This window comes from Geotrypetes seraphini, chromosome 1, assembly GCF_902459505.1.
Source record: "Geotrypetes seraphini chromosome 1, aGeoSer1.1, whole genome shotgun sequence".
NCBI classification, from domain to species: domain Eukaryota; kingdom Metazoa; phylum Chordata; class Amphibia; order Gymnophiona; family Dermophiidae; genus Geotrypetes; species Geotrypetes seraphini.
In genome coordinates, this window is record NC_047084.1 from 405725314 (window position 1) to 405741703 (window position 16390).

Consider the following 16390-nt stretch of genomic DNA (forward strand, 5'->3'; position numbering starts at 1 on the left):
TACTAGAAGTGGCGAGCTGTAGGTAGAAGTAAAAAAGGAAATTGATGAGAGGGTAGTAAGAACGTAATCTAGATGGATGCAGAAAATAAATTGAAAAGAAAAATGAGGGAAGAAAGGGATTGCAGAAGAGAGGTGTGGGAGAGGGAAGGAGAGGAGAGAGATGCCAGACCAATGGGGGTGAAAGGAGAGATGGAAGGGGGAGGCATACAGTTTCTGGAAGGGGCGTAGAAGGAGAGAAGATGCCATATAGGGGCAGAGAGATGGCAGACAGTGGATGGAAGGAAGAGAGTAACAAGAAGATGAGGAAAACAGAAACCAGAGAAGACAAAGGTAGAAAAAAATTTTCTATTTATTTATTGCTTTAGGAGACATGTGTCATTGTTTCTGTGGTGTTGCATTGTATGCAGAGTCCAGCTTCTTGCTGGTTCAATTTAACCTTTGTCTATGTATTTCTATTTTATCCCCCCTTTTACAAAACTGTGGAACGTTTTTTAGCACCAGCCGTGGTAGTAGCAGCTCTGATGCCCAGAATTCTATGAGCATCAGAGCTGTTACCACTGTGGCTAAAATCCACACTACAGTTTTGTAAAAGGGGGAGGGGTTAAGTTGTGATTACATATTCCATACTAGGCAAAAGTGTTTTCTGTGTTCTGTGTGTTCGAAAGACATGGTTTTCTGTTAGGATTGACGGTGTAGGATTGATCTGTACTAGTCTGGCTTGTTTAGTTTTACAATGGGTGTATTGATGTTCTGCTCACTGCATATGTAAGATGCTGCCTTTTCCTAGGTACTCATGTGTGACGTGTGGCTTGTTACTAAAAATCATATTTTTCGTACAGATAGGGGGGGTGGTGCTAAAAAATGATGGGCCCCGGATGTCACATATGCTAGGTACGCCACTGCACCGATCACACCTCACAATTGACATGATAGATATGATTAATGAAATACCTCTGTGAAATTGTCTGATGCACTGAAAAGCTTGGCACTGATAGGCAGGGTTACAGACAAGTCTAGACTTGTTCCTGTCATGCTCCAGTCCAAAATGCTTACTTAGGTTGTTAATATATGTAAACGATTCTTACTTTAAAAATGGCCCTCGTATATTTTATTGATTTTAGTTTTGTAAACAGCCCGGAACTTCCTCTCCGATGTCAGAATTGACTGGGGGTGGAGGAGGCTGGTGGGTCCAGCATTTCTACTGTCCTGTTTACGGTGTCAGGAAGCAGGGAGAACGCGAAGGCAACGCGAGTCTATCACGGAGCCCGGGATGGGCTCCGTGATCAATTCGCATTGCCTTTGCGATCGACCTTTTTGGATAGTAAAAGCGAGATATCAATCAAATTATATATAAAAATCTCCTCTAAGCCATCTCTTCTCCAAGCTGAAGGGTCCTCGCTGCTTTAGTCGTTCATCTTAGGGAAGTCATCCTATCCATTTTATCATTTTCATCTCTCTTCTCTGTACATTTTCTAATTCTGCAATATCTGTTTTGAGATATGGTGACCAGAATTGCACACTGTATTCGAGGTGCAGCCATATCAAAGAGTGATACAAAAGCATTATAACATTTTAATTTTTGTTTTCCATTCCTTTCCTAATAATTCCTAACATTCTATTTCTTGACCCCCCCCCCCTTCAATTGTGCTTTCATCCTCTCCATTCTATGGAAACTGCCCTTGCTAGAGTCTCCAATGACCTGCTCCTTGCCATATCCAAAGGCCACTACTCCATTCTCATTCTCCTTGATCTATCTGTGGTGTTTGACATTGTAGATCACCACTTACTCATGGATACGCTATCCTCACTTGGATTTTAGGGCTCTGTTATCTCATGGTTTTCTTCCTACCTTTCCCATCGCACTTTTAGCATGTGCTCTGGAGGAACTTCCTCTGCTGCCATTCTGCTATCGGTCAGGGCTCTGTCATGGGACCTCTTCTTTTATCCATCTACAGTTCTTCCCTTAGATCTCTGATCTCCTCCCATGGCTTCCAGTACTATCTCTATGCTGACAACTCATAAATCTATCTCTTTGTGCCTGAAATTTCTATGGCATTCCAGGGCAAAGTCTCTGCCTGACTGTCTTGACATCGCTATATGGATGTCTCCCCACCATCTAAAGTTAAACATGGCCAAAACAGAACGCCTTATCTTTCCTCCTAAACCTGCCTCTCCTCTCCCTACACTATTTTGATAGATATTGTTCTCATTCTCCCTGTCTTGTTGGCTCGCAACCTTGGGGTCATCTTTGACTCATCTCTGTCCTTCTCTTCGCATATCCAACAAATCACCAAAATTTGTCACTTCTTTCTATACAACCTCGCTAAAATCTGGAGTTTCCTTTCTGAGCACACTGCCAAGACCATTATCCACACCCTCGTCACCTCTCGCTTGGATTACCGCAATGTGCTTTTCGTGGGTCTCCCACTAACCCACTCCCCCCTTTAGTCTGTTCAGAATTATACTACGCACCTTGTATTCTGCCAGTCATTATGTTCATTTTACTCCTTTCCTAAAGTCGCTTTATTGTCTCCCTGTCCATTTTCTTATACAGTTCAAACTCCTCTTACTGACCTACAAGGGTATCCACTCTGCAGCTCCTCAATATTTCTCCTCTCTTATCTCTCCCTGTACCCTGCCCTGGGAACTCCATTCTTCGGGTAAGTCTCTCTTGTCTATACCCTTCTCTTCTACTGCCAACTCACGACTCTGCCCCTTCTGCATTGATGTGCCATATGCCTGGAATAACCTGCCTAAATCAGTATGCCAGGCTCCATCTCTGGCAATATTCACATACAGGTTCAAAGCCCACTTTTTTTAAGCTGCATTTTAAGTCCTATTACTTCCAACTTGTAATATACTATATCTGTTTCTCATTCTCTCTATAGCCCCCTACCCTCTCTACTTTGATCCTTTGTATGTCCCTTCATGAACACCATATATTGAGCCACCTTTTGTCCTGTGTGTCTATCATAATTTAGATTGTAAGCTCCTTCAATGCATGGACCATCTCTTGCATGTTTAATACACAGCACTGCATTCATCTGGTAGCACTATAGAAATAATAAATAGTAGTAGTAGTATTTTGATGCTCAGTCTCTCAAGGTTCTCTTGCAATTTTTCACAATCCTCTTGCAATTTAACAATTTTGAACAACTTTGTGTCAGCAAATTTTATTATCCCACTGGCTATTTCAATCTCTAGATCATTGATAAATATATTAAAAGCAGCGCTCTCAGCACAGACCCCTGGGGAACCCCACTACTTACCCTTCTCCATTGAGAATATTGACCATTTCAACCAGTTCTTAAGCCATAATAAGACATTACCGCCTATCCCCATGACTTTCTAATTTCCTCAGAAGTCTTTCATGGGGTACTTTGTCAAATGCCTTTTGAAAATCCAGATACTAAATATCAACCAACTGACCTTTATCCATTTGTTGGCTTTGTCTCATTAATACATGCTTATATGATTTTGATTGCACTCTGATGGGACTTTGACATTTTCAACAGTGTATTAATTCAGACTGAAACTTAATTCAGAAAAAATAAATTTTTTTTTAGCTTCGCCACACCCGCTTGATACCAAAACATCACTGCATCAATAAACTTAGTTATCCTATTCAATCTACTATGAAGGTATTGGGTGTAACACTGGACCAGAGCCTAACCATGAAAGACCAGGTGGACTCCTTAATCAGAAAGGGTTTTTTCACTCTCTGGAAGCTTTGGTCCATTAGCATATTTTGATGTGTCGTCATTTAGAATTCTGGTATAATCCCTCTTACTGAGTCAACTTGATTACTGTAATATCGCTTATTTGGCAATTTCCCAGAAGAATATGCGGCAATTACAACTAGTGCAAAATGCAGCGGTCAAACTAATTTTCGGGTTGAAGAAGTTCGATCATGTAACACCTTCCTACTGACTACTGCATTGGCTGCCAATGGAAGCATATGTAAAGTTTAAGTTTGGTTGTTTTTGCTTTAAGGTACTATTCGGTTTAGCCCCTAAATATATAACTGACCTTTTCCCGTTTTCAGCCAACAGACATAAGAGAAGCTCACACTTGAACTTTGTTTCTCCTCTGGTTAGAGGATGTAAATTTAAAATACATCATCAACATCTTTTCTCACATCAGGCAGCATTATGGGGTAAAGAGCTGGAACAATTGCTTACGCCTACTATTTATGGGGAATTTAGGAAATGCCTAAAAACATATCTGTTCCTGAAATATTTAGACAACTGATCCGTACAATCTTATTCCACAATAACTGATCCCTAGAGCTGTTAATCACTAGCTTTTAACTTTGTTAATTCCACTCAATTTGTAGCATCTTTTAATTATTGTAAACCGCATAGAACTTCACGGTCCTGCTATATATAAACTGTTATTATTATTATTACTAGTCTTTAAACCCATTATATTAACGGGTGCTAGAATATATGTCTGTCTTTCTTTCTGTCTGTCTCTCTCCCTGCCCCTGTGTCTTTCTTCTTTTCTTTCTGTCTCCCTCCCGCTGTCTGTCTTTCTTTCTATCTGTCTCTCTCCCTGCCCCCTATGCAGCAGCATTTCTCTCCCCCCCCCACTTACCTGTGCAGCAGTCGCAGAAGCATCCCCTCCCCCCTCCATTTCCCTCCCCCCAGTTCCCTGTGCAGCAGCATTCCCTCCCCCTCCATTTTTCTGTGCAGCAGAATTTCCCTTCCTCCACCCCATTTCCCTGTGCAGCAGCATTCCTTCCCCCTCCATGTGCAGCAGCATTTCCCTCCGCAACTTAAGTGCAAAAGTCTTCCCTTATAATCAGGCCCGCCCCAATAATCGAGCTTTCGCTGCGGGAGACAGAGTTAAACAAAAGGGTCTCCAGCATCGAAGATACTGGACCCCTCTCTTAGAGTGTATGTCTAGAATATCTTGTCTTTCATAACCAGCCCAATAAATCATCTGAGTCCGCCATTGTGATACAGAAGGCGTGTGTGGGGACAACCAGCATTGTAAAATAGTCTTTATGCCCACCAGGATAGCTCTTTGTACAAATGCATTCACCCCAGGTGTTACCGGGTCCAAGGAGAATTTCAATGTAAAGAGAAAAGTCGAAGTCCGTGTCCAGGAGCAATTCCATAGAGACTGTATTGTACGTCCTATACGCCGCCAGTAGGCTTGAATACCGGGGCATAACAGAAACATGTGTCCAAGAGTTGCTCTGGCAGCTGCACATCTGGGGCACCTTGCTGAGTTTAACAGGCGAGTTTAACAGTGGCTGTTCCCTGGGGGGGGGGGGAATGGGAGGAGGGATCATTATCAAGGTTTTGCACTTTGTTATGACTTGTATTTCATGTTTGTTGTTTATTGGAAATAATAAAACAAATTTAAACATAATCAGGCCCGCCATTAATCTAAAGGGTCTTGGCCGGGAGAGGGAAGAAACGCATGCATGTGTACCTGTTGCCAGCTCCGCAGTTTTACCATCCTGCAACCCAGACACAAACATTTCCACCAAGCCCCACAATCCATTCTCTTCCGCAGCCATGAAGGAGAGGGGTGGGGACAAGAGGGAGGAGCCACGGCTTGACGACGTACCAGAAAGCGCAGCAGCAAAGGCACCGTCCACAGCTGGCGAGGTCGTATGTCGGGGTGAAGCGCACTCTGCGCTTGCACCTCTCACGGATGTTTTTTGCTGACGGACAAAGTTTATTTTTTAGTTCAAAGCCGCTGCCGCCACCGCGGCTCCCCTCTCAAGGCGCACCTGCGTCAGAGAAGGCTTCCAATGTAGGCGGGGATCGAGAGAGGAGCCGTGGTGGTGGCTTTGAACTAAAAAATAAACTTCGCAAAACAACTAAGTCGTTTTTGGTTTGGTTTTTTTTAAACATGCATTATAGGTTGTTGCTTTATCGAGGCATTACCAGGCTTCTTCTACAAATTGCCAGTTTTGCAGGCTAGGAACACAGACCCTAGATTATGAGTGACAAGGAGACTCGGCAAAGGGGGAGGGGGAAGAAACCCAAGGCAGGGATAATTCGATATTTCACAAACCAACCAGCAAAGTTTATTTTTAAGTTTAAAGGTGCCATGGCAGCTTCTCTCACGATCACCGCCTGCGTCTCAGCGGCTTTTAACTTAAAAATAAATTTTGGCTGGTAGTGCCGTTTTTCTTGGATAGGTCTGCTCGAGGTGGAGAGCAGGGAGGCCAGCGGTTTCCAATTTGTCTGGCGGCCACTGGCAAAGCTAAGCGCGCATGCACATTCCTGCCGGCCACAGACCTACAGATCAGGGAACACGGCAGTAAGAGTGCGCATGCGTGCTTAGCGTTTTATTATAGTAGATTATTAATAAAGTTGACATAGAATCTTGAACATTTATGTATTCTACTTTTTGTCTTTCTACTTTTTGCCATGTGGAATGCTTTCTCCTTTCACATCTGTCATTTTGTTTTTTATAATACACTTCCCCCTCCCCATTCACGGTTTCGACACTCGCGATTTCACATATTTGCGATGTTTTTTTTTTGGGGGGGGAGGGAAACCCATAGTTTAGCACGTTCCCGCCCCTCTCCAGCCTTCCTCCCGGCATCCCGGCCTTATCTGGTGGTCTAGCGGGCTTTCGGGGCAGGAGCGGTCTTCCTACACTCCTGCCCCATGTAGATCGCCAATAGGAAATGGCTGCCTTGAGCTCCCGTTGTAGTCTCGAGAGACTACGGGAACTCATGGCAGTCATTTCCTATTGGCGATCTGCATGGGGCAGGAGTGTAGGAAGATCGCTCCTGCCCCGAAAGCCCACTAGACCACCAGGTAAGGCCGGGATGCGGGAGGTAGGCGGGGGTGGGTCAGAGCCGGATGAGAAGCTATTTGTGGTTTTTCTCAATTCACTGTCCGGCTCTGCCTCTATCCCCCGTGAATACTGAGGGAGAAGTGTAGTGTCTACTATTTCACTTGACACAGACATCAGACTCACCGGTCTATAATTTCCTGGATCAAGTCTGGAACCCTTTTAAAATTTGGCATCATGTTGACCACCCTCCAGTCTTCTGGTACCATGCTAGATTTTAAAGCTAAATTACAAATTTCTAACAATAGCCCTGCTAGTTCATTTTTCAATTCTATCATCACTCTGGGATATATACCTTCTAGTTCAAGCAATTTGCTACTGTTCAATTTGTCAAATTGACTCATATCTTCCAGTGTTACAGATTTGTTTTAGTTTCTCTGGTTCATCAGCATTGAATATCATTTCTGGCACCGGTATCTCACCCACATCTTTCAGTCTCTTCTCATACATCTTTTGGCGTAGTCCCCATACCATTATTGTCATCTTCTCTGGAGCACTTCCAAGTCTTTTTATATCCTTAGCCAGATACAGCCTTCAAAACTGAACACTTTACCCCAAGTGGAACCTCACCAATGACTTGTATAGGGACATCAACACCTCCTTTCTTATGCTGGTTATGCCTCTCTCTGTATAGCCTAGCATCCTTCTTGTCACACTATTTCATAGCCTTCAGATCCTTAGACACGATCACCCCAAGGGTTTTCCCTGTCTGTGCATGTCATTCTCTCACCTCCTAGCACATATGGCTACCTTGGATTTCTATTCCTCTAGTGCATTACTCTGTACTACTTTGCATGGAACTTTAATTTCCAATTCTTCTAATTTTTGCAGATCCTTTAATGCTTTTCTCTTCCTCTAGAATGTTCATTCGGTTATAAATCTTGGTATCATTCACAAAAAGGCAAACCTTAACTTTCTAACCCTTCAACAATATCAACTTACAAACATTTTGAACAAAATCAGCCCCAGCACTGATCCATGAAGGGAATCCAGTACTCACCTTTCCTTTCTCTGAGTGAATTCCATTAATCACTACTCTCTTGGATCTCGGTTTCTAATCCAGTTCACCACTTTGGGTCCTAACTTCAGCCTGCCAGTTTTATTCATGAGCCTCCTATGAGGAACTGTGTCAAACGCTTTACTGAAATCTAAGTAAATAACATCTAGCATATGTTCTTGATCCAATTCTCTGGTCACCCATTAAAAGAATTCAATCACATTTCAAGTTTAGTAAAAATTTGATATACCGCTTATCAAATTTGATTGCATGATTACAAAGCTAAAAAATAGGGGTTTACAATAACCAAGACAGACTAATAAAATAGTAGGAAAGGGGGGGGGGGGGAGAAATACAATAATTGAAAGGAAAGAGAAACATTAAGAGGAAAACACAATAAAAAGGGTATTAAAATCTAATAAGATGGCAGAAGTATACAGACAGGGTTAATGTTTTTAAATTTGGTAAGAGAAGATTCTTCATGAAGATACATAGGCATACTGTTCCATAATGAGAAAATTGGTGTTTTTGTTGTATCATGTACTATATTGGTGTTCTTCAACCACCGGTCCAAAGACCAGTGCCGGTCCACAGAAATTTCCTGCCGTCCACAGGGCCAGCACATGCATCAGGCCCAAAACAGTGTTCTTCAACCGCCGATCCACGGTGCGATCGATGCAGCGTTATTTTCGAGCCATCTCCCTCTTCCTAACTGATTCAGTGCACAAAGCCAAGGGCAGTGGCTCCTACGGGCATCCTGCGCCTGAACCGGAAGCCTTCTCTCTGACATTGCAACGTCAGAGGGAAGGCTTCCAGATGAGGCACAGGACGTGCAAGGTGCAATTGGTACTAGTATGGGGGCGGGGTCTTGGGTGGAGATTGGGTAAAGATGGGAGGGGTCTGGCCCACGACTTAGCCCAGTGTTCTTCAACCACCGGTCCACGGTGTGATTGATGCGGCGTTATCTTCGAGCCAGCTCCCTCTTCCTAACTGATTTGGTGCACAGAGCCACGGGCAGTGGTTCCTATGGGCATCCTGCGCCTGAACCGGAAGCCTTCTCTCTGATGTTGCAACGTCAGAGGGAAGGCTTCCAAATGAGGCATGGGATGTGCAATGTGCAATTAGTACTATTATGGGGGCGGGGTCTAGGGTAGAGATGGGCGGGGTCTGGCCCACGACTTAACCGAGTGTTCTTCAACCACCGGTCCACGGACAGATGCCGATCCATAGAATAATTCTTTTATTTCTGCCGGTCCATAGGTGTAAAAAGGTTGAAAAACAGTGTATTATATGATGGAATTGCTAATAGATTTTGATTGCTTGAGCGCCATGATCTTGTAGGTGTATATAGAGTAATGAATCCTGGGGATTGTATCATTCTGGATTTGAAAGAAGTAGAATTTTGTAAGTCAGTCTATGAGAAATGGGTAACCAATGAGCTTTGAATTTTTTTTATTTGAATAAAAGTTTAACAGCTGTATTTTGAATTATTTGTAATCTGAGTTTTTTGTCTTTATACCTTGATATAAGGTATTAACAATAGTCCAAAAGAAAAAATGACTAGTGACTGTATAAGGATATTTAAAGAGGAAGTTTCAAGGAGATTAGAGAGAGAATGAATCATACAAAGTCTGTGGACACACTTTTGAACTACTGTACTGATTTGTTGATAAGATAAATTGTTGTCTTAATGTCACACTGAATAATTTGATTGTAGTTGCTGACTGAATTGCTGTGGAATTCAGACAAATAGGGGAGACTAGATTTTCTGTCTTATTACTGGGCAGTAGCATCACTTTTGATTTAGAGATGTTTAGAGAGAGGATGTTATCATTTAACCAGTTCCAGTTTTTTATTGACCTCTTGAATATCTATCAGATCTTGAGAGTTCAATGGATGAAGCAGTTGAATATCATCCGCATAAGCATAGGTGGTGAATCCAGTGGATTGGCTCAAGGTCATTAAGAGAGCTAGGAAAATATTGAATAGAAGTGGGGACAGTATTGACCCTTGAGGTACTCCATATTCCTGTGTGTAGGAGTCTGATGATCCTTCCTTTGTTATAACCTTGTTAGAGCAATCAGAAAAATAAGAAGAAAACCAGTCCAAGGCATTTCCTGAGATTCCAATCGATTTAAGTCGATGAATTAATAGATGATCAATAGTTATCAACCATTCAAAGACTCCGAATCATCCAAAATTCAGCAATCCAATTGATCTTTGGGCTAAAAAAATGGGAACACATAACTCCCTACTACCAAAAACTCAACTGGCTGCCCCTGGAAGCAAGAGTGCTGTTCAAATTTGCCTGTCTCTGTTTCAAATCCATTCTTGATTCGGCCCCCATGTACTTGGTTCCCCATTTTAACTTAGATTGTTCATCCAGACCCACACGCAGAGTACATCTGTTTAACCATCCAACACTAAAGGCCTGCCGTTACAAAAGATACCTGAACAGAACACTTGCCTTCCAAGCAGGTCAACTGAATGATTGACTGGGTAATATTATCTTGCGTTCCTCATCCTACCTAAATTTCAGAAAATTAGTAAAAACAAGCCTGTTTAACCGATTTGTAACCTAAGTCCTCTTATGCCTTACCTCTGTATCCTGCTCACCTGTTTTTGGATGACTTTAAATTGTACCTATATTCGCTGATTGTCCAGCTCTTCTTTGTTGTAAACCGCCTCAAACTACTACGGCTTTGGCGGTATATAAGAATAAAATTATTATTATTATAGCTTTTGGTGGAACTCTTTGTGTCACATATTCAAAATGGAAAGGATAATTGCCATGCAGCAGGGAAATTTTTAAAAATTTCAGGTTATTTGGGAGCCATTAACAAGATACTGTAAAAGATTGAAATTACTGCATAGAATAAATATTAATTTTTCCCTTTTGTTCATACACGTCCAGGGTGGGGTGGTTATATTTTATAATTTATTTTGCTTATGAATAACTATTGGGTACAAGGGAGGGAGGATATTTAATGTGAGGTAGAATTTGATGATATATTAAGTGCTGTTAAAGTATAAATGATTGTATTATGTTACACTTATTGTGAGCTTTAAAAATTAATAAAGATTAATTTAAAAAAGAAGAAAACCAGTCCAAGGCATTTCCTGAGATTCCAATCGATTGAAGTCTATGAATTAATAGATTATCAATAGTTATCAAAGGCTGCTGAAAGGTCATTGAATTCCTGTAGTCTAAATTATAGAGAATTGAAGATGTAAAAGCCTATTGAATGGATGGTTGGTTCAGTATGAATCCGGTTTGGTTAGAGTGAAGTACATTTTCTCCACAAAGTTTGAAAGTTGATTTATTTGGCAAGATACTGCAGGATATAAATAAATTTTTTATCATTATCATATTGTAAAACTATATTGCCTTGGATTCCAGAAAATTCACTATCCTTTCTTTCAGCAATGCTTCTGTTACTTTTCCAATAACCAAAATGAAGCTTACTAGCCTATAGTTATCCAGTTTCTTCTCTCTCACCATTATAGTGGATCACATTTGCTGCTCTTCAATCTTGTGGAACCTCTTCTGTTTACAAGGGTTTATTAAACAAATCTTTGAGGAACTGCCAGCACCTGTTCCCTCAGTATTCTAGGATGGATCTCGTCTGGTCCAATGGCTTTGTCTACCTTCAGTTTTTCAAGTTGTTCATCAATAATTCCTTCTGTGAACAGGATGGTATCCACTCCATGCAAGCTGTAGGGTACAAGCAATGTTTTAAACATTATGACCCTAACCAAAAATTCTCATTGACAAGACCTAAAATGCAAATTGAGAAGGAATAGAAAATGAAGGGGAGGGGAATCATCAGGTAGTTGAAAATGAATGCTTATTGCATCAATTCCAACCCCCAGTCACACAAAATGTGGGAGCATTGACCTTTTTTAGAAAATTACTCCTGTTTTGAATCAGATCACAAAGTTAAAAAAAAAAAGGACTATTGAATTCAGAAGCCCACCTAGCATTTCACAGCCACTGCTGATCTATTACAGGAGGACTTCAAAGAATCGACGCAAGGCAGAACGTAAGAAGTATAGCCTAAAGGAAGGAAGTCCCTTGGAAGATGTTGCTCTCCTGGAGGCCCTGGGAGAAATCATGTCTTCTGTGGAAAAACTGAAGGGTAAGTCCCTGAAGGCAAAAGGACATTATGCTGGGTTTTGTTATCATGCTGAGATCACAAGTAGCAAGAGTGGAGAAAAGTTTCTTTAAAGAACAGTATTTTAAAGTGCTGCATTTTGATCTGAATGGTGAGTACCATATTTCCCCATATATAGGCCATGGCTTATACATGGGTTTTACAAACCTGTGTATTAGGTGCGGCTTGCTTAAATGGGGCGGCTTATCTAAAGGTGCAGCTGTGCTGTTGGAAGTCTGGTAGCTTGACTGTCTTATCATCAATATCTCCCATTCGATTCTCCCAATACACGAAAAAGCCATAAATAGCTTAAAAAACTAGAAAACTCAAACATGAGTTTATATATGAAACAGCCACTATGTGATAATATTGAACATAAAAATTGTACATAAAAGTGAGTTCATAGGCTAGAACGTGATTGTGTTATCTAAAAGCCGTGAACTAAAAAGCATGTTTAAATGAGGACCTTGAGAGCATGTATCTATCAACCAAATTTAGTTAATGGAAGTGAGAAGGCAGTAAAAAGTTCTTACCACATGCTGCTAAAGACTCCTGACACAGAGTGGCTCAAAACGAAAATAAAAAAGTGCGTGTTGGAAAAACTCCAGGGAGAGTAACTGTGTAAGGCAGCGGTTGGATGCCGTGCTCTACATTGATGTTTCTTGCATATTCTTTTCATCTGGAAAGGTGAAAGGACTGATTCAGGATATTTCAGTGCTGCCTCCTCCAATATTGCTGTGCAGGGCAGAAGCAATCTTTTTGATCTCAAGCCTGGCCTTGCGCCACTTCCTGAATGGCTGCTGTCAGTTCTCGCAACGGCAGCCATTCAGGAAGCAGCGCAGGGCCAGGCTTGAGATTGAAAACACCGCTCCTGCTCTGCACAGCAAGATTGGAGGAGGCAGCCGTCCACGAGGGAAGTATTTAAGGGGAATAATTTTTTAAAAGTTCAGCTACAGTACTCCAGTAAAGCTGTGGCTTATCTAATGGGTAGCAGCTTTAAAATGGAAATCGGCATTTTCTGCAGCCTATACAATGGGGCAGCCTATCATATGGGATGGGCCTATACATGGGGAAATACGGTAGTCACAAATCCACATTATGAAGACTTGATAAGTAGATAACTTTCTGAGGCCAAACAGTTATACATAGTAACATAGTAAATGATGGCAGATAAAGACCTGAATTTATTCAATCATTTATTTAAAACATTTGACCAAAGTGGCTCACAATTGACATACACAGCCTCAAAATATCTAAATAACAAAACTAAATAAATAAAACAAAATTAAAATAGGGGTACATCTTTTCCTATCTATTAGAAAGGAAATTTATATCATCATAACCAAGGAAAAATACCACTAGCAAAAAAATGCTTGTTCAAAGAGGTAAGTCTTCAATAATTTTCTAAACTGTAACAAACTTCCACAAAATCTCAAAATACTTATCAGAGTGTTCCATAAAACAGGGCCAGCAATAGAGAAACAAGATTTTGCAGTCTTCACATAACGCACTGTATCCCTTCTACAAGTATCAAGCAACAAATGGTTCTCAGATATCAATGCTCTGGTTGGTCTACTCTATACAATATCAAGCACTTAGCCAAATAGCCTGGCAAGGTATCATAAATACCCTGTTGGACAACTTTCAGAATTTTAAATTGAATACGAAAGTGTATTGGTAATCGATGTAAATTTTTTAAGATAGGAGAGATACGTTCATAACGGGACAGTCCCATCAACATCCAAGCCACTGAGTTCTGAACTGTTTGTAGTGCCTTAATCTGAACAGCAAGCATACCTAAATAGATACCATTACAGTAATCTTAACTGTGATAGCACTATCGACTGTAACACTTGTCTGAAGTCCCAGTTGGTCTATCCAGTCTGCTCAACCATATGCTCTATAAATTAATCATTTAATTTAAATGGACCTTTAGATATTTCTGGGCCAGAAATCCAGAGCTCTGCCCAATAGTGTGCTTAGTTTCTGTCTGCTGGAGTCTCCGTCAAACCTCACTCCAGCCCATCTAAACCATCCAAGCCATTGAAGCCCTCCCCTGCCCATCCTTAACTGAATTGCCATATAAGGGACACAGACTATGCAAGCCTGCCCAGTACTGGCCTTAGTTCCTTCAATATACAATATACCCATTATTTTCTGATTAGAGATCCTCTGTGTTCATCCCATGCTTGTTTGAACTCTGTCACTGTTATCCTTTCGACCACCTCCCTCGAGAACACATTCTATGCATCAGCCACCCTCTCCGTAAAGAATTTCCTAACATTACTCTTGAGTCTACCACCCCTCAACCTCAAATTATGCCCTCTGGTTTTACCATTTTCCTTTCTCTGGAAAAGATTTTGTTCTGCATTAATACCTTTCAAGTATTTGAATGTCTGCATCATATTTCCCCTGTCCTTCCTTTCCTCTAGGGCAGGGGTCTCCAAACATTTCTCCACAAGGGCCACATTGGGTGCTTCAGCATGTTTTAGCAGGCCATAGTAAAACAAAAAAAGATAAATAACTCTAGATATGAGTTTTATTGAAAGTAGAAAATGTTATAAACTAATTACAGAGTATGTGTGATTAAATTATCGTATATTAATGACGACAAACACTACCAGCAAATTCTCATATTTTCATCACAAATTATAATACAAGCATTAATGTGAATGATGGAACTGTTTTGTGTTTTTAAAATCTTATTAAACTGAAGTTCAGATTTTGAAACACTAATTACAAGTTGCGATTTCAAATGTTCATCAGATAAATTTGCCCTATATTTTGACTTGATATATTTCATTCAGGAAAAAGTTTGTTCACAAAAATATGTTGTCCCAAAAATGGAGATAAATTTACAAGCAAATTTCTTCAAATTTGGAAACTGCTCAGAGTTCAAAGATTTATAAAAAATCAATCAAGTTTCCTTCCTTGTATTTATCTTTAATATGTTCATTTGCCTGAAGTTCAATAATTTCCATTTGAAATTGACTTGGGACATCAGCAACATCACAGTCAAATGGATTGTGAAACAATCTAGTTTCGCTAGCATTGGCAACCAAATCATAGGAGCATAAGAATAGCCTTACTGAGACAGACTAATGGTCCATCAAGCCCAGTAGCCCGTTCTCACAGTTGCCAATCCAGATCCTTAATATCTAGTCAAAACCCAAGGAATAGCAATATTCCATGCAATCGATCCAGGGCAAGCAGCGGCCTCCCCCATGTTCCTCTCAATAACAGACTATAGACTTTTCCTCCAGGAAACTGTCCAAACCTTTCTTAAAACCAGCTATGGTATCTGCTCTTGCCACAACCTCTGGCAATGCGTTCCAGAAATTAACTATTCTCTGACTGAAAAAATATTTCTTTCTATTGGTTTTAAAAGTATTTCCCTGTAACTTAGAGTACCAGTGTTTTCCCTAAACTTTAAAGAACCAGGAATCACCTTCATGTTCAAGTCATGCTGACTTCGGTGAAATCCCATAAGTGCCCGGTCCCGATCTAAGGCTCAACATCGGCCTCATCCTTATGGGACCAAAGCACGACACCAATGGTACCGGTGGAAAAAAAAAAAAAAGGCTAGCAGTACCAGTGCTCTCCCTTAAGCAATGTATTGACAAATTGTTATGGGAGGAACTGGGTGAGCGTTTCTTTACTTGTTGGTACTGACACTGTATCTGTGTCAACACCACCTCTCGGTGCTGGTCCAGTCTGGGTCACTCACAGCGCCGACCACAATCTCGAGTCGTCAACACCGATTCTCCACCACTGGCCTCATTTTATCCCAAAATTTTGACTTGGTTGGAGACTCTGAGCAGGTACCATTCTTTACTGCAAGATGATGGTGATTTTTCAATTTTAGAGTCGCCAGAGCATTCTCTTTCTGCTCAGGGCATCGTCTTTCTGCTGCCTGACTCTGCCTCTTCAGTCTTTAACTTCAGTACTGAGTTCTTGGGATTATGACTAACCACCAAAGGGAAATATTGAAGTTTTTTTTCCTTCTTCCCTTTTTGAGGGAGACTTTCTATATGGATCTAGAGTCTCTGTTTTTCCCCTTTTTAGGGGCTCCCATGAAGCTTGAGTCTTCTATAGAGTGGTTCCTATTTCTGCATTTGATACACCTCAACTTCTTTATGAATTTCTTGAAGTCTTCAGGCACTAGTGTTTATCCATCTGTACCTGCATTTTTTCTTCTGAACTTGCTCTCCTTTGACTTTGTATACACGTTTCAAATTTAAATATTTTCTGCAAGGCATTTGAAGGTTTTCTGAGGCCACATGGACCACTGCGAGCAAGACTCTATCTTTGTGCTTCTCAGTGGACCATTGCTCCACAGCATATTTTTATAACATCCTCTATTCAGCAGTTGCCTCAATGCTGTATGCCCTCCTCTGTTCTTTTTGGAGGTCTC

At 41.1% G+C, this 16390-nt stretch overlaps 1 protein-coding gene across 3 annotated transcripts in view; it reads left to right on the forward strand.

Annotated features, from left to right (window-relative positions):
- The window catches only part of ELP1 (elongator complex protein 1), an 882162-nt gene that overhangs the window by 721042 nt on the left and 144730 nt on the right, over nucleotides 1-16390 (forward strand). For 2 of the 3 annotated variants that reach the window (XM_033918172.1, XM_033918151.1), the window contains exon 33: nucleotides 11834-11961. The exons of the other annotated variant lie outside the window; for it this stretch is intronic. In XM_033918172.1, coding sequence (XP_033774063.1) covers nucleotides 11834-11961 — 128 coding nt within the window. The remainder of the gene's footprint in view (nucleotides 1-11833; nucleotides 11962-16390) is intronic. 3 annotated transcript variants of the gene reach the window in all.